This window comes from Coffea arabica, chromosome 8c (assembly GCF_036785885.1).
Source record: "Coffea arabica cultivar ET-39 chromosome 8c, Coffea Arabica ET-39 HiFi, whole genome shotgun sequence".
Lineage (NCBI taxonomy): Eukaryota > Viridiplantae > Streptophyta > Magnoliopsida > Gentianales > Rubiaceae > Coffea > Coffea arabica.
Window position 1 is genome coordinate 3,124,059 of NC_092325.1, and position 22,520 is coordinate 3,146,578.

Consider the following 22,520-nt stretch of genomic DNA (forward strand, 5'->3'; position numbering starts at 1 on the left):
AGACCCTTATTATTCAGCAAATACACAATTCAAGGTATGTATTATGACTGTTCAGGATTCTCATCTCATCTGTTACGCTGATCAAGAAACTAATTCATCTGTTCATAACCCTCTGATCAGTTTTCCAGGGAATGTATTACCATCTATATAAACAAACCGCTTTTGCAGCTTCTGAATATGAGCTAGAAAGTTCAAGAGCAGCAAAACAAGAATGATGGTCAGGGCAATTGCATCTGCAGCAGTTCTGCAAAATCTATCACTGTTAAATGAGATAAAATATTTCGAAAATTGGAAGAAAAAAAAAAAAAAACTTTCGGCGCCCCTGCACAAATCACGTTAGTCTTCTTGGATTTGACCATACCATTCATTACTTTTTGACATTACCTCAATACATCAATCCCAAAGTTCTTCTCGAAGACACAAATCCATGATTCATCAGCAAAAGATAAAAGCCAAATAGTACTGCTAGAAATTAGGAACAAATACCCCACTAAACCCTATCGCAAATCTCACTTTTATGTATAACCTTGCTTGTATTTGCGAAACAGGTCCTCAGTCTTGGCATTCCTAAAAGCACAACATCCAATTAAATAAACCCAAATCAAGCCCACAAGTGTGATTAATAATATAATGTCTGCTCTTCTCCATTCTTTCTTCAGATTAGCCAATAATCCTGCTTTGCATGAATCGCATGAGTAGCAAAGTTGTGTTTGCTCATTGCTCCATTGAAGGCAATCCATGTCTGCTGCTGTGTCTATTGGACTAATCCAGTATGTTGGGTTCACAAATGTGTAGCCGCATTGTGTTGGAGGTTTACAGCAGCCTGACTGTAAATGGAATATCAAGAAAAAATTAAAGGTGAATCATTCCTAGCGGGTACATATATATATAAACCCATTTTCACACATGATTAATTGGGGGCTTCATGATTGACAGGAAAAAATATAAAAGATAAAAATTCAACTTAAAACCCTTGTGTATAAACACGTAGGAAATTTTTTTTTTTCAAGTTTTTTTTTTAGCCTCCCATCCTTCCCCATAGGTCCACTCTCTTCTCACTCCTAACTATTGAGATTTGAATCTTAAATTTGATGGTAGAAAAAACAATAAAAATCCTCCCTTGACCACTAAACGGATCCTAATGGTTAACATGTAAAATTTTTTCTCACTCATGTTTCTTATGTAAATGTAACATTTTGTAACTTAAGAATTTAGATTCATGCAATTGCAAAAATAAAATTTGCAGAAACAAAAACTCAAATTTTTACACAATGTGTCTTATTCTTTTGTTTTAAAAGTAGTGTAGTAACAAAACCTAATCTTGATTTAGGCTTTGTTTTTTATTAATCTTTCTATTCAACTGTTAGCAGCTATTTGTGGCTTTAACTATTGAGGTCCTAAATTGTTGTGTGGAAGAATCTTCACTATTCTAAGCTTTATGATGCTATTAATTCTTTTCTGTACCGACAAAGTAAAAACCTTGTTTGACATAGAAAGCACTCTAAGAATACTTTAGATGCTAAAGCATACGTGTGAAATCAAAAAGAAATGATCCCTACTAATCACTTTTCTTTCATGATAAGTTTTTATATTAGGTTTGAGTCATTGATCCTTTTAACATTTTTAGTGGAAGAAGGTATCAGCAGCTTTAATATTTGAAGAATGTAAAAAGAGCAAATCTGGAAGATGGTGTAACAGAAATCCACTACTATTCTAATCTTGACTACCTCACCTTTCAAACAAAAATGCTGAAGTAAGCAGGTAAATTCAAAATCCCAAAACAAAAAAGGGAAAATAAAAGCAAAAATAAAGATCAAATCCTTGTTAATCCTCTCTTTTTTTTTTTTTTTTTTTTTGGAAATAAGCAAGTATGCAATGCTTAAAAACCAAAAAGAAAAGGAAAATAAAGACCAAAAAAATTCAAAACTTTGTTGATCCTCCTCTTCTTCTTCTTCTTCTTCTTTTTTTTTTTTAATTGCAAAGAAAAATGGACCATATGTTACTTGAGTACACACATTTGGTAGTTAAACTTTTGAACAATATTATCAGTTTTAATGTCCAACCATGCAACATTTCGCCATAGAACGAAAAAATGATCAGAAGTAAATTTTTAAGCAAGAAAATGAAGTTTTTGAAATTACCTGTAAGGGACTAAGATGTGCATTGAAGAAATCTTGAGGCATACGATAACTTTGGTTCAACTCAGCACACATGCTAGAAGAGCTAAGGCAACTTCTTATTCTGTCCCATTTATAAGAGCTTTGAACTCTTCTTCGAAGCCATCCAGAGAAGTCATCAAGATGATATTCCAAATAAGCTCGGTTTGTTGCAGGCCGGCCAGAGCCTCTGATGGTAACCATATAGATAAAAACCACCAAACAAGCAAGCAAAACTATGAGAACAAGCATAGCAATGAGGTACAAAATAAGAAGCCATGGAATCCTCCAAAACCCTCCAATAAAACCCGCAAGAGCCACAATCAAAATCAGAACTCCCAAGATAATCACTGGCCATTGAAGAAGTTTTACACAGGAATTGTCTGGTTCTGTTGCTAGCCAGATTCCAGCACCGATGATGGGGATTGAAAGAAGCATTGCAACAAAGTTTATGCAACCAATAACATTATTGCTTAGTGCCATTTCTTTGAAGAAGGAAGAAATGCTAAGTCCTTTTTTTTTTTTTTTTTTTTTTTGGGGGGTTGGCTGAGAAGAGTAAGGATGGAGGAAGAACAGGAAACTAGGTAGACAAGATAGAGATTTTGATTTGCAAGTCACTAGTACTAGTTTTTGTTCTTTTCCTTGGAAGGATGAAAGCTACTAAAGCAAATGAATCATAGATGTAAATAGGGTTATGAGCTCTTGGACCAAACGTTCAATCACTTTAGTTTAACTTTTTAAAAGGGAATTGTTGTAAAGAAAACAAAAGTAAAAGAAAGAAGAAATTCCTCTCTCATGAGTAGAAATAGAAACTTGTGCTCTGTCATCATGTTGGGTACAACGAAGACTTTGTGCTTCAGATGCCTCGGGCTCCATACACACTATGGCATCTTTTCCCTGAATTAGATCTACAATTGCTTGGGGTAAAAAAGTTAATTATGCTAAAGAAAAGAATGAAGAACTAAAATCACCTGGCTCATATGTCTCTATCTTTGTATCCTACAAAAATATTTAAACGTAGTGCACTTCGATTGGTAAAATCCTTTACCTATAATTAAGAGGTGGAGGGAATAGGAGGAATAGGAAAAGCAAGGAAATGAAAAGATGTTTTGATTGAGTTTTTAGGACGAAAAGAAAAGAATAGGGAAAGAAAGGAAGGGATTAAGTCTAATTATTTGTTATGAGCCTGTATTTCATTTAAAAGTAGACAGACATTGAGGGAAAAGAAGACATTAAACCAAGATCAATGAAAATGTTAAATTTTTTTTGAAATATCCTTGTATTTTTTTTCATATTTATCATTAATGTAATTTATCTTTATTACAATCTCCACACTACCTTATAATCTAAACTTACTTTTTTAAATTATATCTGAAACCTTTAAATATTAGATATTTTATTAATATTTACTATCATTTAAAAGATTTGCTTTTTGTATTCTCGAGTTCTAATTTCTTCTCCTAAAAAACTTCAAAATAAAAAATATTCGATTCATTTTGAAATACTATTATCTTGGAGATTTTCGTGAACATAAAAGGATGAATACAAATAAATCAAACTAAAAAGGACAAAATAAACTAAAAGGAGGGTAAATTAGATTTTGTTAAATTATGGGCAAATTCAAAAGAGAAAACGTTAAAAACATTGCTCATATTTTGCTAAATGAATTTTTTTGTCTTTCACTTTTAAAATATTAACTTTACGTTCTTTACAAATTCAAATTAGCAATATTTGGTCCCAACCTAAGTTTCGAACCACTTTTAAATCTGAAATCACCACGTGACTTATATGCAGCCATTTTTTATGTACAAAAAGGTCATATTCCACTTGTTTAGTAGCAAAAACGAATATAGATTGGATCAGGTCCCATTTTTTGATGAAAATAAATATGATTCAGATTAAATCCTACTTTTTTACAAGTAAAAATAAATATGGATTGGATCATTTGTTTGACTACAAATTGGATCTAACCTTTTTGCTCCTACAAAAATGACCATATATGAGTTATGTGATGGATTCAGGGTAAAAGGTAATTGAAAACTTAGGTTAGAATTAAATTTTATCGATTTGATTTTATAAAGGATATAAAATTACTATTTTAGAAATGAAGGACAAAACAATTTATTAAAATGCGAGGAATGTTTTAAACAATATTCCAATTCGTAACAAACACAGTGATTCCTACCCTGATCCAATCAATATCTTTAGTGTTTTTTTTTGGATTAATTTTTTATACACTGACAGTGTATATACATTTACCATTATATGCATGACATGTAATTCGAATTTGAATTTGAAATTCAAATTTTACATATGTGTTTTATATCTAGCCATAATAGTGTATATACCGTCATCGTATATAAAATTTACTATTTCTTTTTTCCTTCCATATCCGATCTAAAAAAGACAGTTAGAATCCGCTTGCTCTTCTCATTCTTTTTCACTAGAGTCCCTTCCTTCCTTTTTCTGCCCTTTCTTTTCTTGCAAGGCCACTACTATTTGCTTTTCGTAAAAGAATTCTTCATAAATATGTAACTGTACCCTTAAAATAGAGGAATTTAACAAAAAACATATCATTTAACTAATTTGTTGCACAAATAAAAAAAATATTAAAATAGAAGAGGCATGCAATGAATGTCCTTAACTTGTAGGGTTTTCAAACTGTCCTTAATTTTTGTCCTATCCTTAATTTTTGAACTTCAAAAATTTTATACACGTGACATGCATTCTACATGTATATTTACCTTTAGTGTAAGAATGATTAATTCATATATATACATACATACATATATATATATATATATATATCTTTTTTTTTTGGCATGAACTACATCAACAAGAACATCAAACATGTACTTTCTTTTTTCTAAAAAGAATTAACAAAGGATATATTTGTAGAAGGATTGGGCCTGAGCTGAAATATAGTTACAAGCCCATCAGTTTGGCAGCCTGGTCTCTTGTCAGCCCAAGCCAAATTAATTTGCATGATCTGCTTTGGGAATTGAGAGGTAATCTTTCAACAGAAAAATCTCTGGAAACCATCTTCTCCGACGGTTCCTTCATTCAGTCAGCACTCAGCAGCAATGGCTGCAATTGAAGCAGCAGCATTCTCCATACTTTCTTCTTCCTCTTCCCTCCCGTCAACTTCCCCTAAATGCTCTTTGCACTTCCTTAAACTTCCCATTTCCACCTGTGCCCTTCCTTTTTCCTCGAAACGCCCACTATATCCCCTCCCTCCACTGCACTCCTCAAGAAAACCAAGGTTCCAAATATGCTCAACCTCCACAGTTGAAGAAGTTGTTACAGTAGAAGAAAAAACAGAGCCAACCGAAGAGAAAGCAGAGTCAGCCCCACAAACCAATCAGAAAAGAAAGCTTTTTGTGCTAAATTTGCCATGGTCCTTCACCGTTGCTGATATTAAGAACCTCTTTGCTGAATGTGGCACTGTTACTGATGTTGAGGTACTTCCATGAGTGGGATATTTCTGTTAAAGAACTTACTTTGGATGAATTTGTTGAAGTTGAAGAAGTGATTTTAGTTGGTGGTTCTTTTTTCTTTTGGGTCTGAATTTGTTATTGAAGTGAGATTAAATCGTGGGTTTTGTTTGTCCTGCATAATTTGTTAATGAAGTTATTTTTGAATGGTGGGTCCTGTTTATCTCGATGAATTTGTTAAAGGAGTCATTTTGAATCGTGTTTTCTGTTTTTTCTTGGATGCATTTGTTGAAGAAGTGATTTTGAGTAGTGGTTTTTGTTTTTCTTGGATGTGGCAGATTATAAAGCAGAAAGATGGTAAAAACAGGGGCTTTGCATTTGTGACAATGGCTTCTGGGGAAGAGGCTCAGGCTGCTATTAAGAAATTTGACTCTCATGTGAGTTGTTTTGGAAACTAAATTTTCTGATTATTGTCTATTATCAGTGTCCTTTAATGGTTTACTAGATGTATAGCACAATGTGTTTGTTATCAGAGCCGAAAGGATAAGGAAATAATTGTGATTGAGTGGTGGAATGAGTGTGTATTTGCGCAAAGTGATGGGTAAGAGTATTGGAGCAATTTTGTTGATATTTACATATCTGACTTCCAATAATGTGAGAAAATGGTAGTTTTGCTTCGTTAGTCAATGATATTTGAATCTTTAAGGTGTAATTCGAGCTGCATATAAGATACTCATCTATAGCTGGATTTGATGAGTTGTGCCTTCATCTTAAGTTCTAAAATTGTATTTGTGATGCATGTTATAATATAAGCAAAATGAAAAGTCTAATAAGAGGAAAAGAAAGATGAGAAAGGAAAACTTTTGTTGGATACTGTTGGGGCAGAAAATAGGACAGAACACAATAACAGATCATGGATACACATCTTTAACCTCGCACCCCCCCTCCCCCAAAAAAACACCAGAGAAAGTTATTTCCTTGTCACCCCCTTGCAAAATACTTGAAGAATGTTGATAAATATTTTCCCTTGATATCCCTTCTTTTCTCCACAAGTTTTCCATCCAAATGATATTAATATTCTCATCTCCGGAGACTTGTGAATACTGATATAATTTTCCTGGTTCAAGTGAGAGACTGGTAATGTTTGTCAAAAATTACGTAATGTAAGATATATCTTCAAATCTGCAGAGGCTGTAAACCATCAACATTTGCTTTTGTGCTGGCTATCTTAAGGAAACATGCTGATTATTTTTAATCGATAATGGTTTTCTTATTGACTGTCAACTATGAATTTAAATTGTTCTTTCACTTTTCACTGGAGCAATGACCTTCTAAGCTCTAAAGAAATGAATTCTTATTTACGTCTTTCTGGTTAAAGTCCAATATCATCTATATTTCAAATGGTTATGCAAAATTTTTTTAGGAAAAATCGCATTGAAAACATCCAACCTAATTCATAACAACTATTATTTTTGATAATTTTCCTTTAGTACTCGATGTCTTTAGTCATTTTGCCAGGGTATACCATGGGATACACCAATTACAACTTTTTACAAGTTTGAATTCTTTGCTTGTGACTTTATGTCAATGAAAAAAGGGTGTATAAAGGGCTATCTTTAAGTGATCTAGTAGCATAATGTACAGTGAGGAAATATAAATGTGGGGGAGTCCTTGGAAATCCTTTGCTGTCTTAATTTTCTTGAGGAAGATGTACCAGTTGGCACTGGCCTGGGGTTTTTCTGCCTGGCAAGTTCTGCAAGTACTCTGGTTGCTAAAGGTGATTCTTCCGTGCTTCAGCAATAAGTCCCCTTTTTCATCTGTCCTTCCATTTGAACATGGTAATAAGCATGACTAAACCTTCAGGAAGTAGATTGTAAGAAACTACAAAGGAGGGTATAGATTTGTAGCAAAAATAGAAGAAGTGATCAATACTATAAGGGTAGGGAATGACAAAGAATATGCGTGCATGCCCATGCATCTTCTGCTAACTGAATTGTGGCATTCTAAGAGGGTATGATAAAGGCTTTTATTGTGCCTTTGACAAAGTGTCAATCACTTCAAGGCTGCAGCTTATGATTGGTGGTAAGCCGCGTTGATGATTTCATCAAAGACCTTCTTCAGAATAGAAAGCAAATTCCTGAGGATTCAAGGTGGCCATCATTGTGCTTGGTTTCTTTTAGTTGTAATATTTTTTAGCAGCGGCTTTGAAGAAAGTAGTATTTTAGGGGTCAAAAGATTTCTGTGTAATTATTTTGTCTTCGTTAATGTTATAAATGACACCAAGTAAGCTTCAAAAGAAGATATATTTGCTCATTGACCTTGAGAAAGACTGAAGGCAAATATACGCCTTTCCCCATTTCCTTTGGTGTTTCTGTTTGAATATATATGTGTTCATGAGTTCAAACAGAAGAAAGATCTCTAACAACATCTGTCCCAGTATTTTATTTATGTTATGTTTTGTGGCACAGGAATTGTCTGGTAGGATTATCAGGGTAGAGCTTGCAAAGAGATTCAAGAAACCCTCACGTTCACCTCCTGAGGTTCCTTCCCGTGGTGAGACCTGCCATAAGTTGTATGCATCCAATCTTGCCTGGAAGGTGAGGTCTAGCCACCTGAAAGAATTCTTCTCTGCCTACAGTCCAGTTTCGGCTAGGGTTGTCTTCGATAGTCCTTCAGGACGATCTGCTGGGTATGGTTTTATCTCATTTGCCACAAAGGAGGAAGCAGAAGCTGCAATCTCTTCTTTGGAGGGCAAGGTATTAACAATAAACTATTTCTGCTTCTATTTGGTTGACTTTCTTTCAACTGACTTGACAACGGGGTTCACAGAATTGTTTGGTGTGGAAACAATTATTTTTTTGTGACATTATTTTATGCATGTCTACAGCCTTCAAAGAACTCCATCTTCTCCAAACTTCATATCAGTTTGTCTTGGTACAATCCTCTAGGAGAGAGTGGGCATGTATATCGGTAGCTCATGGTAAGTTAGAAAGATGTTAGAATCAATATCAGGAACACAAGTAATTTGATTATTTGAGACGTTGATTGGGATATCCAAATATTGGAAACTAAAGATCTAAACTAGAGTTTTAAGTATGCATGTGCCGGATTTGAAATGGAGAGTATGATGTACTTAACTAAAGGGATTACTGATGTAGTTAAGAGTTAGTAGTTTCATTGGTGGATGGTAGGAGTGTATAAGGTGATCATGTCTTCAAGGAAGGAATAACAAGTGATATTAGCTTTTAACATGACGAGTTGGATGATGTTCAAGATACCCAAACTTGGTTTTATCGTCAAGTATTATTGCACCCTTTTGTGCATCTCACTGTTACAGATTTTGTAGATACCCAACAATATACACTTGAATAACAAGTGGTACTTACTTTCAACATGACAAGTTGGATAATGATCAAGACATTCAAACTTGGTTTCATCTTCAAGTATTATTGCACTCTTTTGTACTCGCTGCTAGAGACTTTTTACATATCCAACAGTCTACAGAAATTCCATGAGCCAATGCCTATTGAGCCTACTAAGCCTAGCACCTTCTCTAAATTTTGTACAAGGCTGTCGAAGTAACCCTAGTATGTGTATTACATAATTTATATATTTCAATATAGAGTGTACCTGAAGGACGTTGGGTTCTTCAGTAAATAGCCAATTAACCATCACAAACAGATTGTCAGATTGAACAACTAAGTAATGGATATTAGGAGCATGGACACTCCTTTTGGGCCTGTGTATGTTGAGAAGCATCAAGTGGAATTAGCATTTTGAAAGATGATGTCAAAAGGAAGAAGAAACTGATTTTGGATGTATTTCTGGTCGTTTTAGTGCATTAAGTGGGGCCAGGAGTAAAAAGAGAAATAAACTAGTGTATATGCTTAGCATTTTATTAGAAGGTTTTGCTAAGTCCTGAAGTTGATGAGAATACACGTTTTCTATATTCTAATTGTGCACAATCTGCACATCTCATGGCAGAAATCTTTGGGTACATAAACTTTTATGCACTGCAAATTGTAGAAATATGGACTTTGGGGATATGCTTTTGGTCCCTGCTTGTCTGATAATAACCCTTACTGAGAGTTCTGCTTACTGGAGATTCTTCATAGAGAAACTCACTAGCTTTCAACATTCCCAATGATTTGTATTAAGGGTTACACCTGTAATTGTTTATGAAATGGTATCTTACTGGCAAATTAGTTTTATTCACCCCTATGCTTTCATTTCATTTCCTTGGTAATTTTATAGTGCTCAGATTACAGTTTTATTGCTGCTAATCTTCACTTCCCTCCAATGTATATACATCTGCAACACTGGCAGGGTGATCAACAATTGTCTCTCCGTGTGAAACATGAATTCTTTAATTCTATGTCATACATTAATTTATGGTGTTAATTCTCTATGCTCTTACATAATTTTTTGGCAAGAGTTCATTACATTATTTGTCATCTTCGATTTGCATTTTGTAGGAGCTGTTGGGCAGACCTATAAAATTGAAGTTCAGTCAAAAGAATGATGACAAATCTGAAAATGAAGTGGAAGAAACGACCAAGGAACAACCTGCGGATCAATAGCTTCACACTGATTCTGGCTTTGATGATGGTGCTTGCAGACAGAAGAGGAAAATTACAAGTTAAGTTGATGTTCTTCCTCTTATCCTGTATATGAGCAGCCAGGAGCACCATCATCTACGTTTTTGCATTTCCTTAGATTATACTCTGTAAGTACTCAAGCTAGCAGTCTGTAACGGCCTTCGTCTGTTGTATGATATTCTCCCTGCAGATTTTACACTATACGGTCTTAGCAACGTAGAAATTGTACAATCATGAATCTTGTGGCAGCTCAATACTAGGCACATAGTTTGTGTACACAAATATGATTGTGAAATCTCCATAGCAATTACTTACAAATAAATGAGACTTTTCTTACTTTAGCCTTGGTGAATCCTAGAAGTTCCATTGATATGCTATTGTGAGGCAATGAAAAGATTACCAGTGAGTTGACCTATTTTTCCCCAAAAAAAAAAAAAAACACAAATACAAGTTGTAAGGACTTCAAATCAATTGAAGAAACCAATAATTTCAAAATTCGACCTCCGAATGGGGTGGGAAGTTGAATGATGCCTACGATCTTTTTTTCCATTCGATATGCAAAAGACCGAGGCATCAAACATCGAGTCATGCTAAATTCAAAACCAATCAAATTTAATTCATTTTTTTCTTTCAAGGACTTAATAAAGCAAAGTGAAAAGTAGTGGAAATGGATATAGAGAAAATGAACGGTTTCATCCTTCACATTTCACAAAAATATTCTTTTCGTCCTTCACTTTTAAAATGAAGTAATTTCGTCCTTGACATTTAAAAACTAAAATTATTATATCCCTGAATCCAAATTTCAATCTGAATCAAATCACCAATCAACCTGATTACAAATTTTGGAGGTATAATTGGTAGATCACTTGGTTAACTCAACTTGATATTCATGTAAAATTTAATGAACCTAAAAAGAAAAAATTATAATATAAAAAAGAAAGATTAATCATTTCTACATTATCATTGTATATACTGACGGTTTTATGTACCACCATATCATTTTAATTTAAATTTAAACACCAAATTTTATATTTATGATACACATCTAGATTCGCAAGCGGATATACTAACGGTGCATGAAAAGATTTATCAAAAAAAAAAACTCTATTATTCCAAGACAAAGAATGGCCTTTTATGTTATAATTTTTATTTTTTTGGTTTAATAAATGCCATGTGAATATGATGAAGTTGACCGAATGATCTATCAATTCTATTTTCAAAATTTATTACTGAGTTATTGGATGGTTTGATTCATATTGAAAATTAAGTTCAGGGATGTAATAGCTTTAATTTTTAAATGTCAGAGACGAATTTGCTTCATTTTAAAAGTGAGGGACGAAAGGAATATTTTTGCGACATGTAAGGGATGAAACAGGTCATTTTCCAATGGATATAATACAAGATCTAAGTACAAAATTTTGGTTTGTTTAATAAAGATCTATAGAGTTATAAACACAAGAAATGTTCCCCTAGATATTTTTTGCAAATGTGACCCAAGTATAGGTGTGCGAACGAGTCGAGTCAAGTCAAGTTTTAACCTAATCAAACTGGGTCTCAACTTAACTTTAAGAAACTCAAATTCGACGAGGTCAAAATGTCAAGTTCGATCTTAAATTTAAAAAAACATAATTATTTTTATTTTTAAAAAATAAATAAAATAATAAATTTTCTTAACAAATAATAATATATTAGAGATATATATGTAAATTTACTATTAAAATAAATAAATATATATATATATATAATCGAGCTCGTGAACTAATGGGTTTAATATTTTTGAACTCGAGTTCGACTTAATCGACTCGATCTCGACTCAAGCTTGGACTCGAGCGGCTCCGGAGCGGTTCAATTCGTTTGCAACCTACCTGAGAGTAGGCGTGTATCCTTGTAGGGTAGTTGTGGAATCATATATATATATATATATCTACCAACTAGATAAGAGAACAACTCAAGTTCTCCATTGATGGCAAGTGTCAAGGTCTCATTTGAGGAAACAAATTTAATTTCTTTATTTTGGACATTAATGAGAGAGAAATGTCTATTTGAGCCTTGGTATTGAAGTTCAAAGGGCTAATAGTTCCTCACTATTTAGGGGCTAATTGGTAAAAATAGTTGAAATATTTTCATTTGATTCTTTTGTTTGGTTTTTAATTGGTGAGAAAGGTCAATTAAATCCTTTTATGAAAAATAGCTTTTTAAATAGTTGCTAACTATTTAGGGTTATTTTTGTCCATTTAAATTATTCCTTTTATATTTCTTTGGTCAAATATAAATAGTTGTAAACTATTTGGGTGTCCTTTTATCACATGGGGTCCTAATTAAATATTCCAAATATAAAAGCCGTTAGACAGCCAAAGTCTTCCAAAGAAAGATTACTTCTCCACGTCTTTGTTCCCTGCATTATAGAGCTATGACGAAGCACGTGACTTCAGTCTTTTCTCGTTCCAAACTGTGGGCCATTTTTGTACTCAAAAACAGTGAGGAAAGGAAAAGGTTTCGGCCCCTTTCTTTGGTTTGACAGGAACCAACGAAGTCAAATAAATGGTCTTATTAGTCACTGAAGTTTTTCTTCATTTAGGCAGAGTTTCCTTCCTCTTTCTTTGCGTCGCATAGCCTCTTCCTTTTCGCCGATTAGTAGCCAGCTATATGCGCCTGCATAATGTTCAATTTTCAGCCAATTCCTTCAACAACTTTGTCCTTCCTTTTGATTGCAACCCACAAATTCCTCCGCACGCACGTGAATTTTTGTTTTCCCCCAAAAATTAGGTCACTGAAATTTCTTTCCCCAAAATCTGCGAGCCTGCAAAATTTTCAGTTTTCTGCCAATTGTTCCAGCAACTAATTGTACTTCCTTTCGATTCACTTCCAAAAAATCCTCCTCATCCACGTGAATTCTTCTTTTCCCCAAAAAACAGCTCATTTTAGGTATGGCTACTGTACCGAGTTATCATCCATGGTACAGCTTTCAGAACTTTTTATTTCCAGCCTTATATATACATTTGTTTCCCACTTTTGCCGGTATTCAGAAGAGAAGCAAACAAAATCTAGGTATGTTTCTATTTTCTCTCTTCTTATTTTTGAGTTGCAATTTTTTTACTTTGAATGTTCTTCCCTCCTGTTTATCATTGGCTTCCGTTAATTAGACACTGTCATGTGTTTCATATTATGCATAAAAGAATGATTATGATGTAATTTATCGATTAACTTATGCTTATTTTTTTCTCTGTTTTTATTGATTTCAAATGTTGTTCGACTTTTGCCAACATTTAGCCGAGCAAAGAAAATATAGGTATGTTTCTATTTTCTCTCCTTCCATTTTGAACTGCAATTTTTTTGTTTCATTGTTGTTGCATCTGTCTATTGCCTTCCGTTAATTAACGACCTCTATGTGTTTCATGTTATGCTATGATGGTTATTTTTCGGATTAGCTTATGTTTATTTTTGCCTCTTTTTTAATTTCAAATGCTGCATGATGTTGTTACCTGTTTATGTATTGAAAAATTACATAATTTAGTGTTATTGTAGTTTGGGTTATTAAGGTAGTCATTCTATATATATTAGTTAGTTTTAGTTATTCTAGGATGCTTTGATTTTGTCATTGTTATGTGCTTTTCGCTTAGTATCTTACTTCCTTTATAGTATTTATAGTAAAATTAGATTTTGATCTTTTGTGTTTCATAATGAAGAAAAAAAGAAAATTTAGTTCGAGTTTTAGACTGATAGATGAGATATTTGATGATGCTTTTGATCTAAGCATGTTAGAAAGAAGCAAAAAGAAAAACTTAAATATGCTGACTGAGCATATGAAGTTTACTGTCGATTCTTCTATTTCTCAGCCATATTCTCCTTTTGTAATCAACAATGAGAATGACATTTGTGAAAATCACTTTGTTGAAACATGTGTTTCACAAAATCACATCGATAGGAATCTAATTCTGCCAACTGATTGCAGAGGTAAAAATGTTTGCTTCCCTCCATAAAATGCTGGAGGAATTCATCATACCTCTGATTCTACTGACAAACATTGTTTGTTTGCAATGAATTCATCTTTAATCAATCTGTCTGATGTTCAGCCTGTTGGTTCATCACAAGTCAACTGCAATGAGCAATCATTTGTTATAGGAAGTCAGTTTCAGAGTGAGCAAGTCACAAATGTTAAAGGGAGAAATGGTTATTCTGAAATACCAAATCTAGACATGCAACTAACTAATTATACTCCTCCCCTCTTTGTGAATAAGCATATACCTATAATAGGTAGTACTCCAATTATATCTTATAATAACAGGCCTCTTGAATATTTTGACATATATGCTGGAGAGGTGATAAATAAGAAAGAATATAGAAGACAGGCCTACTTTAGATGGAAAAAGAAAAGATTCAGAGCAAAGTCTAGATCAATTGCTTCTACAAATATAATTGAAAAGCAAACAAGCACCACAATTGTTAATCATCGTTCCTCAGTTGTTGATGTTCAGCATAGTTCTCAATGTCGTTCGAAGCATCGCAGATCATCTCTGAAAAAAACTCAGCCAGGTCTAGAGTTAATACTTTTTAAGTTTTCTAACATGTTTTTCTCCACTGCCATTAAAATCAATTGAATGGTTTGATTACTAAATGCTGTAAAATAATTGTATTTTAGGAAGAGGGTGCAAAACAGGAAGAGCTTTGTTGGATATAATTCCTAACAAAGCTGATATCCTACCAACCCAACTAGATTGTCCTCATTGTGGAGCGAAGAAGTTTTTTTCTGAGACAACATATTTTTGTTGTCAAGATGGTGAAGTTGTTTTAGCTCAAAACAAAATTCCAGATATCTTTAAAGAGCTATTGACTTCATCTTCACAAGAGGCACAATCTTTTAGAACTCTTATTAGAACGTATAATAATCATTTTGGATTTCCATGCAGCCACCAAGTGATGAACAATATCCAGTTCCATATAAGAGAACACAATTTCCAATTCGTTTGTGCTTTGCAATGACAATTAATAAAGCACAAGGCCAAACTTTAGATTTTGTTGGTATATATTTGAAAGAACCTGTGTTTTCACATGACCAATTATATGTTGCACTTTCAAGAGTCAAAACAGCTTCGGCTGTAAAAGTCCTTATCAGGCCAACTTATTTTGATGAATCATGCACTGATCATACTAAAAATATAGTATATAAAGAAATTCTTAAAGCTTCCCAGATTACATTATCTGGTTTTAACATTCATGGCCTTTTTTGTTTAGAAATTTATTATTTTGTTTAATTGACTCTGATTTCTCTACCAATATAGGTCATCATGCCTAGACATATATCTTCAGTGCTAGACATTCAGAAAGGAGCAGAAAAGTGGACTGTTCTCGCACAAGTTGTTCACAGAAGGCACAATCAACTAACTCGTGAAGTTCCACCGAGGCGAATTATGCGCTTTCTGCTCACAGATACTGAGGTATGCAAATGATTTTCTATTTCTCAGCTCATTAAATTCATCTATGAGAATATTTTAGATTTTGTATAAGTACATTTCATGATTTGTCTGTTCATTACATTTGCTTAAGGAAAAATCCATAGTATTCATGTAACTGTATACATACTACAATATTAGAACTATAGTTTCATTGCAACTGAATACTCACCTAACTATTAAAGTATTCATATCTATAATTTTAATTTCTGTGTGATAAATATGATATTAACCATTAACATGACAGTTATGTTTTAACTCATAATATATATAAAACTAACTTTTTCTAATCCTAATCAGGGAACAAAAGTTTCTGTTGTGACTTATGAACAACACATCAAGATCTTCAGCAAATTTCTGCAGCCTTATCAAAGATATTATGTTTCTAATGCAATTGTGGTTCCTGCTGACCCAACATACAGAGTTGGGAGTTATGAATGCTCCTGAATTTTGAACTACAAGACTTTGATTGAAAATTATGCTGAACCTGTGCCACCTATGTTGCTTTGCATATTTGAGCTGACAAACTTCTCTGATCTGCACAAATATGCTGATTCAGATAACCTTTGTAATAATTTTTCTTACATTATTTTTTAATTTACTTGACAGTCATTTGACATTTTATTGATTTCTTACATTCATATCAACACTTTTGTTTCAGATATTAGAGGCTTTGTCGTTCACGCATTCCCAGTAAAACAGGCAGATCCAGATTGTGCTTCTAGAGACATTATAATAGTGAATGAAGAGTAATCAAACCTGAATACTATCATTTTATTAAGTCGTTTTAGATTAATAGCAGTAGTTACAATTTGTTTGTTATACCTGACAGGAAGAAACTCATGCTTATGACTCTCTGGAATGAATTTGAACATGATGAAGGGAGCAAAATAGCAGACATGATTAGCACTGCCCCTCTAATCATAGTTCTCCGTGTTAAAGTGACCACATTCAATAGTAAAATTTTCACTATGCATTATGATTTCTCTATTGTTTGGCTTCTTAGTACTTTATGTTATAATTACTAAACCATTTCACCATTTTTACAGTTTTGTCATTCACTACAAGGTATTCATCTGGAATTCTGATTAGTCCTCCACTCCCAGATGACCTCTTTTTCAAGCAATAGTAAGTCTACTTTTTTTAAAAATTTTTACCTTAAATTATCAATTAAATTTACTGGTACATTTTTAATTTGTGTTCTAAACATAATCATTCAGGTTTACTTTGAACAAGGAAGAAATCTAAAATTTGCTTAATGCTAAAACATACAGTGATGCTAACTGTTTACTTTCTCCTCCAAATGAAGAGGATATCAAAGCAATCAGCACTTTTCAAGCATCATTTTCAATTGTAAGAGCTATTTGATATTTTCAAATTCTGCTTAAATATAACTTTTTTGTCTCTAATTGACATTCAAATACCATTCTTGGTTGCTTGACTCAGCAAAAGGCAGCTTGGGTGCAAGGAACTGTCAAACTTGCATATGGATTCACCAAATATTGGACTACTACTTGTGTGAATTGTCACAAAATTGTGAATGCTAACATTGACTGGATCATTCATTGTCCTTCATGCAAACAGCAAAGTGAAGTTGAACTGAGGTTAGACCATAAACTTATGCTTCTAAATTAAACATTCTTCGCATTTATTACCATATATTAATCTTAATTCCTTCACTTGACTAAAGGGCTCGCATTCAAATTATAATAACTGATCCTTCGAGGTCAATACATTGCATTATATCTGGAGAAGATGCTGAAAAAATGATTGAGTTCACTCCACTACAACTTAAGCAAGCACAGGAAGATGTAAGTACAAATTTCATGTCTTATATTCAGCCATAAATACAAATATACATAGACAAGAATTCACAGAACCTAACTTAAAAATTTTTTTGCTGTAGGGCTTTGGAATAGATATTGAACTTAATGATGCCTTGAAAAAATACACAGTTGTTTGTTTTCTGAAATCATATAAGACTCCCTTCCAAGGTCAACTGCAGAGAAAGAATACTGTCATCAAGGCTTACATTGCAACTGAACTATCGCACCATCCCCTTCCACTGGCACTTCCAGAAAACACTCAAGTTTCTTCTGCACTTGGCAGTTCATCAGCAAGGCATCCAGAAAAATCATAAAAGGATCAGATGTTCACCCCAACGACAAAGTTGGTACTTGAAGAAATTGCTGGAGCCAGTTCTTACAAAGAAGGGCAGACGTCTACAACCAGTGGAGCAAAAAAAAGTCTTGACTTTCCAGAATATTTACCAGCAGACACACTTCCTGAACATGCAACAAAGATTGCTGAACAGTTTGCCAAAGAACCTGCAAAATCATATAGCCCTCCTGGCAATATGAAGGATAGTCCAGCAAAGAAAGCTAAAGCAAAGGAAGACTGATATGGTCTAATTCTATACTTTTGTTATCTTTTGTTCATTGCCTTGATGACTGTCTTGATTGCTTAGACAATATCTTTTGAATTATATTATGATCCATTATTCTTTTGACTTAAAAAGTAATGTATCCTAATATATCTATGAATGGTTTAACCATCAATGTTGTAATTCAATAGGCAATGAAGCTTATTTAAACCCCCTAATATGTAACTGTGGCTTGAATTGAAGTGTGTGTTCTGCTAAGACATGAATGATTGAGTTTATGTAATCTATGGTTGTGATTTGCATATTCATTATTTACCTATTCATTTTTCAGTTGGTCATATAGATATATGGTCTCGATTGCCCAGCTGTGATTGAGTTGTTGTGATAAATATGATATTAGTTGATCATATTAGTGGGTATATATATATCTATACTCACACACACATGGAGGGAATTAACACTTGCAAGTTGATGGATGTAATTATTTGGCCTGTCGCAAGCGTGAAGGACAACAAATTCAGAAAACTGTACGAAGATAAGCGTTGCCCTTGTGGGTTCTGCTTATATTGTTTGTTTATGGATAAACATATGTTGTAGCAAATCTTGGTGGGATATACATTGTCTCAGAGAAACTGAAAAGAGAAAACTTTCTTGGAGTTTATATTATATATATACACATTTTGGAACACAAATAAGCATATGAGCTACCAAAAGAACAAGGGTTGGTCAAGATAAACAGTCACCCTTTCTCCCCACCCTTTCTTTTACTTTTTAAAGTTACTGGGATGTGTTTCTGCATAGGAGTGAATAAATTCTTGATTTTAACGCCAATCATATTCTTGACTGATTTTGATTCGAGTCTCGAGTTACCAAGAAAGATACCTGATTGACAGGAATACTCCAGCCCATCATATTCTTTATATATATATATATATAGTTGCTGATTAGTGCTTTAACGAAAAAGAAAAAAAAAATCAGTCACCATGATTCATCTCAACAAAAGCTAGTTAGCTATAGGAAGAGACAGAGTGCAGTTTGACATTCTTAATATTCCATTCAAATCAAAGCTTTATTCTTGATCACTCCTGTTTGGATATCAATTGATGAATTGAGTTTGTAAAGCTTGAGATGACTTGGTGTTATTTGCGCATAGCCTACTCCTTAATATTCATTATTAAAAAAAAAATGAGAGTTCCACATCTTAAAAGTGAAGGGACAAAATCATGAATTTTACAAAGAATGAATATATGCCATATTTTAACCAACTCGTCTTAGGTGCATTCGTCACCATTCAAAGCATGAGATGCAGGTCTGACTGCTGCAGGCTGCGCATAGAGTAAAATTTAAAGGGTGTGTAGTAATGCATTCTTTCATTTAGAAATGGAAATCATTCATTATAACCCTCGTTATCTAGTTAGGTCATTTTTTAGATAAGTAAGGAGTAAAAGTACTGTAGAAGTGATTGATTGGTCAAAAAAAAAAAAAAGAATATATGCCCTATGTTAAGTGGCGTTTACTCTTCTTCCCATTTATAGGATTCCCGGACCTATAGGACTATGATGCCCCTTGGAAAACGAAGGTGACGAATCATTTGACATATTTAGGCCTAGTTTGGATTGCGATTTTTCATCGGAAAATTACGTCATTTTTTGTGATCATATTTTCCTATTAATTTTTTCCCTCACATACATCAAATTGCTATAATAATTTTTCCATGCAAAATGCAATCCAAACACAACCTTAGATTTTTCTATCATGCTATATCCTACGTTACCTAGATCCTCATCTTTTCCAGATACACTGCACGGGTAGCATATAGCCATAGAGTACCAAAATTGTTGTTTTTTCTAGGGAAAATCAACTAGTTTGTCTCCAATTTTCAATCGTGCTGAATAGAACATTCCCCTTTAAATCATTCTCCCTCCTCTCTTTTCTTTCTTCTTTTTTCTTTTAAAAATTTGTTCTGTATTTTTGATCAGCTAGCTTCTATTTGTCTATTTATTCATTTATGGACACATTTGGTCATCTAGCTTTGAATGATACTCTTTTTTTTTTGGAAAGATAGCTTTGAATGACACCGATACCCTACTGATCTTTTATCTAGTTCTGCAAAGTTGGGCAGGTTCAAGTCTTGCAGCTGAATATGATTTCAATCACTGGTTCAGGTAGATCTAACTTGATGGATGGCTGCAATTCAAATCAGATTTCGATGTCTCACATCAATACAGTTTCTGTTGTTTCAACTTTCTATTTGTCGGTGAAGATATGGTAAATTGTGTCAATTTCACATCTTTATCTTTATGAAAAAGGGCAACTGTCTCGCTCTGAATACACATGCAATGTGATATTCATTCAGCTACTTCACTTTGGCTAGTGGCCTCTTGAACAATGATATAAAAGCATTGATTACTTTGATGAATTCCCAACCAACATGACCACCTTAGCTCTTTGTCAACAAACCATTATCTGAAAAAAAGTTAAACAAAGGAATTGATAAAGAAAAGAAAAGAAAAGAAAGAGGAAAAGAAAATGGACTATAACCAATCAAAGAACAGTCTTCCTCGGCTTTCTATCCAAGCTGCTTTTTTCTGCTTTTCCACCTTCAGCCTTCAGCTCATATTTTCAACAAATGTCCCATCAGAGCACTCTCTCTTATTCTTCATACTTGATACTCGCTCTTCAATCCTCTCAAACTTTCCTCAATTTTCATCTCAAATCATGTTATATAATTAAATGTGCTCCCTCCCTCCCTCCAAAAACAGTTCTTATCACTGCATAGATAAGCAAACGTTTACTTTCGTACTTTGCTTATGTTTTTGTGCTGTGATAAACCAGGCATTAGTTACTATTACTCTAATCTTTCTTTCTGTCTTCTGTTCAAGATGGGTTCTATGGCCAGCCCAGAACCTTGGGTTGCTTACACAAACACCAAAGATTGTTCTCAGGGTTTTTGTAGTGTTTACTGCCAACAATGGTGCTATAAGGAATTCCCTCCTCCACCTCCCTTTGAATTCCCTCATGCAAGTGCTGGAATTTGCTTTCCACCTTTTGTTATTGCCATTATAGGCATTTTGGGAAGTGCTTTGCTTCTTGTGAGTTACTATGCAATAGTTTCCAGGTATTGTAAGAAGAGAGATTCCTCCAGAAGGAGAGAAACTCACTTCCCAATTGTAGAATCAGTGGAGAATCAACATCCTTCAAACCATGAGCCCTGGATTGTTTCTTCTGGCAATGGCTTAGATGAGGCTCTGATCAAGTCAATTACACTGCTCAAGTACAAGAAAGGAGATGGCCTAATTGAAGGGACAGATTGCTCGGTTTGTCTAAGTGAATTTCAAGATGATGAAAGCTTGAGGCTTTTACCAAATTGCAGCCATGCTTTTCATGTAATGTGCATTGATACTTGGTTCAAATCTCACTCGAATTGTCCATTATGTCGTGCAAACATTGCTTTTGCCAATGCTTCTTCTCCTTCTCAATTGCCTCCTGTGATGGAATCTCCACCAGGCAATGAGTCCACATTGCATAGCAATCACGAGATTGAGAATGTAGCTTCTGAAGAAGACTTGGAGATGGGAATCAGAGAAGCAGAATCACAGAATGACATCGCGAGAATTCCCACCAGACAGGCTACCAATTTGGGCACTTCAGGTGATCACAGCAGACTAAGTAGCGCTACAATTGAAGAATGCGAAAAAATAACAAGATCAGTGTCTATGGATTGCACAAGTCAGAGGCGATTATCGTTAGCTGATGTTTTGCAGATTGATCGGGACGAAGAAGATCAATCAATGGAAAAGATCACGCTTAGAGATGATGTTGGGACATCAAAACAACCACATGTAGATATGATCAGGTCTAGCAATAGGAATATAGTGTTGCATTGTGTCTCAAGCCCAGCTATTCTGAAGAAACCATTTTCGAGTGCTAGATTTCTTTTCACAAACGCTGGAAGGGAAGGCATGAACTAATTCCCCTGTGAAATTTTGGAAAATACATTATCAAAACGAAAAGAAGAAATGTCATAGAGCAATCAAAGCTCCTATTTTATTATTTTTGTTTTGCTTGTCCTTAAATTTTTGTTTCCTTCACCGGAGAATAATGTTTTTGCCTTGAATTTTTGAGGTCCAAAAAGCAACTAAAGTGAAGAAGTTTGCATGGACAGCACTTGCATGTTTCTCCTTTCTTCTTTACAATTCCACTCTTAGTTTCAATCTATTACTTGGCCATTCTTGACATTTATTCATCCAGATGAAGAAACCAGCTCTCGTTCAGTGTTTTGTTTTTCGTTCTTATTGGCACATGCAACACCTTACCCTTTATTTATGTTCTTCATCACAAGTGCCATAAATTAATGGTAGGCAATCTGCATTTGCAACTGAAATTTGGACTCTTGAATGTTTCTATTGCTCGTGTTTATAAATCCACCAGTTCTTCTGATATTAGTGTTTGAAGATTAGATTTGGACTGCTTGAACAAAATGAAATACTCAATAGTTT

The 22,520-nt window shown here is 34.0% G+C and overlaps 3 protein-coding genes across 13 annotated transcripts; 2 read left to right on the top strand and 1 right to left on the bottom strand.

Annotated features, from left to right (window-relative positions):
• Nucleotides 1-336: 336 nt before the first annotated feature.
• On the bottom strand, nt 337-2,847 carry LOC113706435 (protein TORNADO 2-like). Its single transcript, XM_027228340.2, has 2 exons — nt 2,142-2,847; nt 337-827 (listed from the first exon to the last, which is right to left on the bottom strand). Exons 1-2 carry the CDS (start codon nt 2,637-2,639, stop codon nt 516-518), a joined length of 810 nt encoding a protein of 269 aa, XP_027084141.1. The 5' UTR covers nt 2,640-2,847; the 3' UTR covers nt 337-515.
• A 2,305-nt stretch (nt 2,848-5,152) lies between these two features.
• On the top strand, nt 5,153-10,529 carry LOC113706317 (29 kDa ribonucleoprotein A, chloroplastic). 2 transcript variants are annotated; one of them, XM_072063858.1, is made up of 5 exons: nt 5,153-5,617; nt 5,929-6,027; nt 8,059-8,346; nt 8,478-8,570; nt 10,066-10,529. In XM_072063858.1, exons 1-4 carry the CDS (start codon nt 5,240-5,242, stop codon nt 8,562-8,564), a joined length of 852 nt encoding a protein of 283 aa, XP_071919959.1. In that variant the 5' UTR covers nt 5,153-5,239; the 3' UTR covers nt 8,565-8,570; nt 10,066-10,529. The 2 variants fall into 2 exon arrangements, with proteins under 2 accessions (XP_071919959.1, XP_027083995.1); XM_027228194.2 differs by lacking the exon at nt 8,478-8,570 and having other exon boundaries at nt 5,154-5,617.
• Nucleotides 10,530-12,570: 2,041 nt separating this feature from the next.
• LOC113707097 (RING-H2 finger protein ATL52-like) lies at nt 12,571-22,271 on the top strand. 10 transcript variants are annotated; one of them, XM_072063520.1, is made up of 11 exons: nt 12,604-13,236; nt 13,459-13,477; nt 15,468-15,623; nt 15,939-16,206; nt 16,300-16,387; nt 16,471-16,595; nt 16,688-16,766; nt 16,913-16,991; nt 17,085-17,242; nt 17,329-17,449; nt 17,748-18,239. In XM_072063520.1, exons 4-11 carry the CDS (start codon nt 16,137-16,139, stop codon nt 17,817-17,819), a joined length of 792 nt encoding a protein of 263 aa, XP_071919621.1. In that variant the 5' UTR covers nt 12,604-13,236; nt 13,459-13,477; nt 15,468-15,623; nt 15,939-16,136; the 3' UTR covers nt 17,820-18,239. The 10 variants fall into 10 exon arrangements, with proteins under 10 accessions (XP_071919620.1, XP_071919617.1, XP_071919619.1 ...); XM_027229258.2 differs by having other exon boundaries at nt 12,611-13,236; nt 17,545-18,239; XM_072063523.1 differs by lacking the exon at nt 15,939-16,206 and having other exon boundaries at nt 12,613-13,236; nt 17,545-18,239.
• The last annotated feature ends 249 nt before the right edge of the window (nt 22,272-22,520 follow it).

Bases quoted from the DNA above. Each gene is read 5' to 3' on its own strand.
- LOC113706435 (XM_027228340.2), bottom strand. From the start codon at position 2,639: ATGGCACTAAGCAATAATGTTATTGGTTGCATAAACTTTGTTGCAATG. The intron at 828-2,141 runs GTAATTTCAAAA...TTCCATTTACAG, and splicing joins CACATCTTAGTCCCTTACAG to TCAGGCTGCTGTAAACCTCC.
- LOC113706317 (XM_027228194.2), top strand. From the start codon at position 5,240: ATGGCTGCAATTGAAGCAGCAGCATTCTCCATACTTTCTTCTTCCTCT. The intron at 5,618-5,928 runs GTACTTCCATGA...TGGATGTGGCAG, and splicing joins GCACTGTTACTGATGTTGAG to ATTATAAAGCAGAAAGATGG. The intron at 8,347-10,065 runs GTATTAACAATA...TGCATTTTGTAG, and splicing joins TCTCTTCTTTGGAGGGCAAG to GAGCTGTTGGGCAGACCTAT.
- LOC113707097 (XM_072063519.1), top strand. From the start codon at position 20,832: ATGTTTTTGTGCTGTGATAAACCAGGCATTAGTTACTATTACTCTAAT.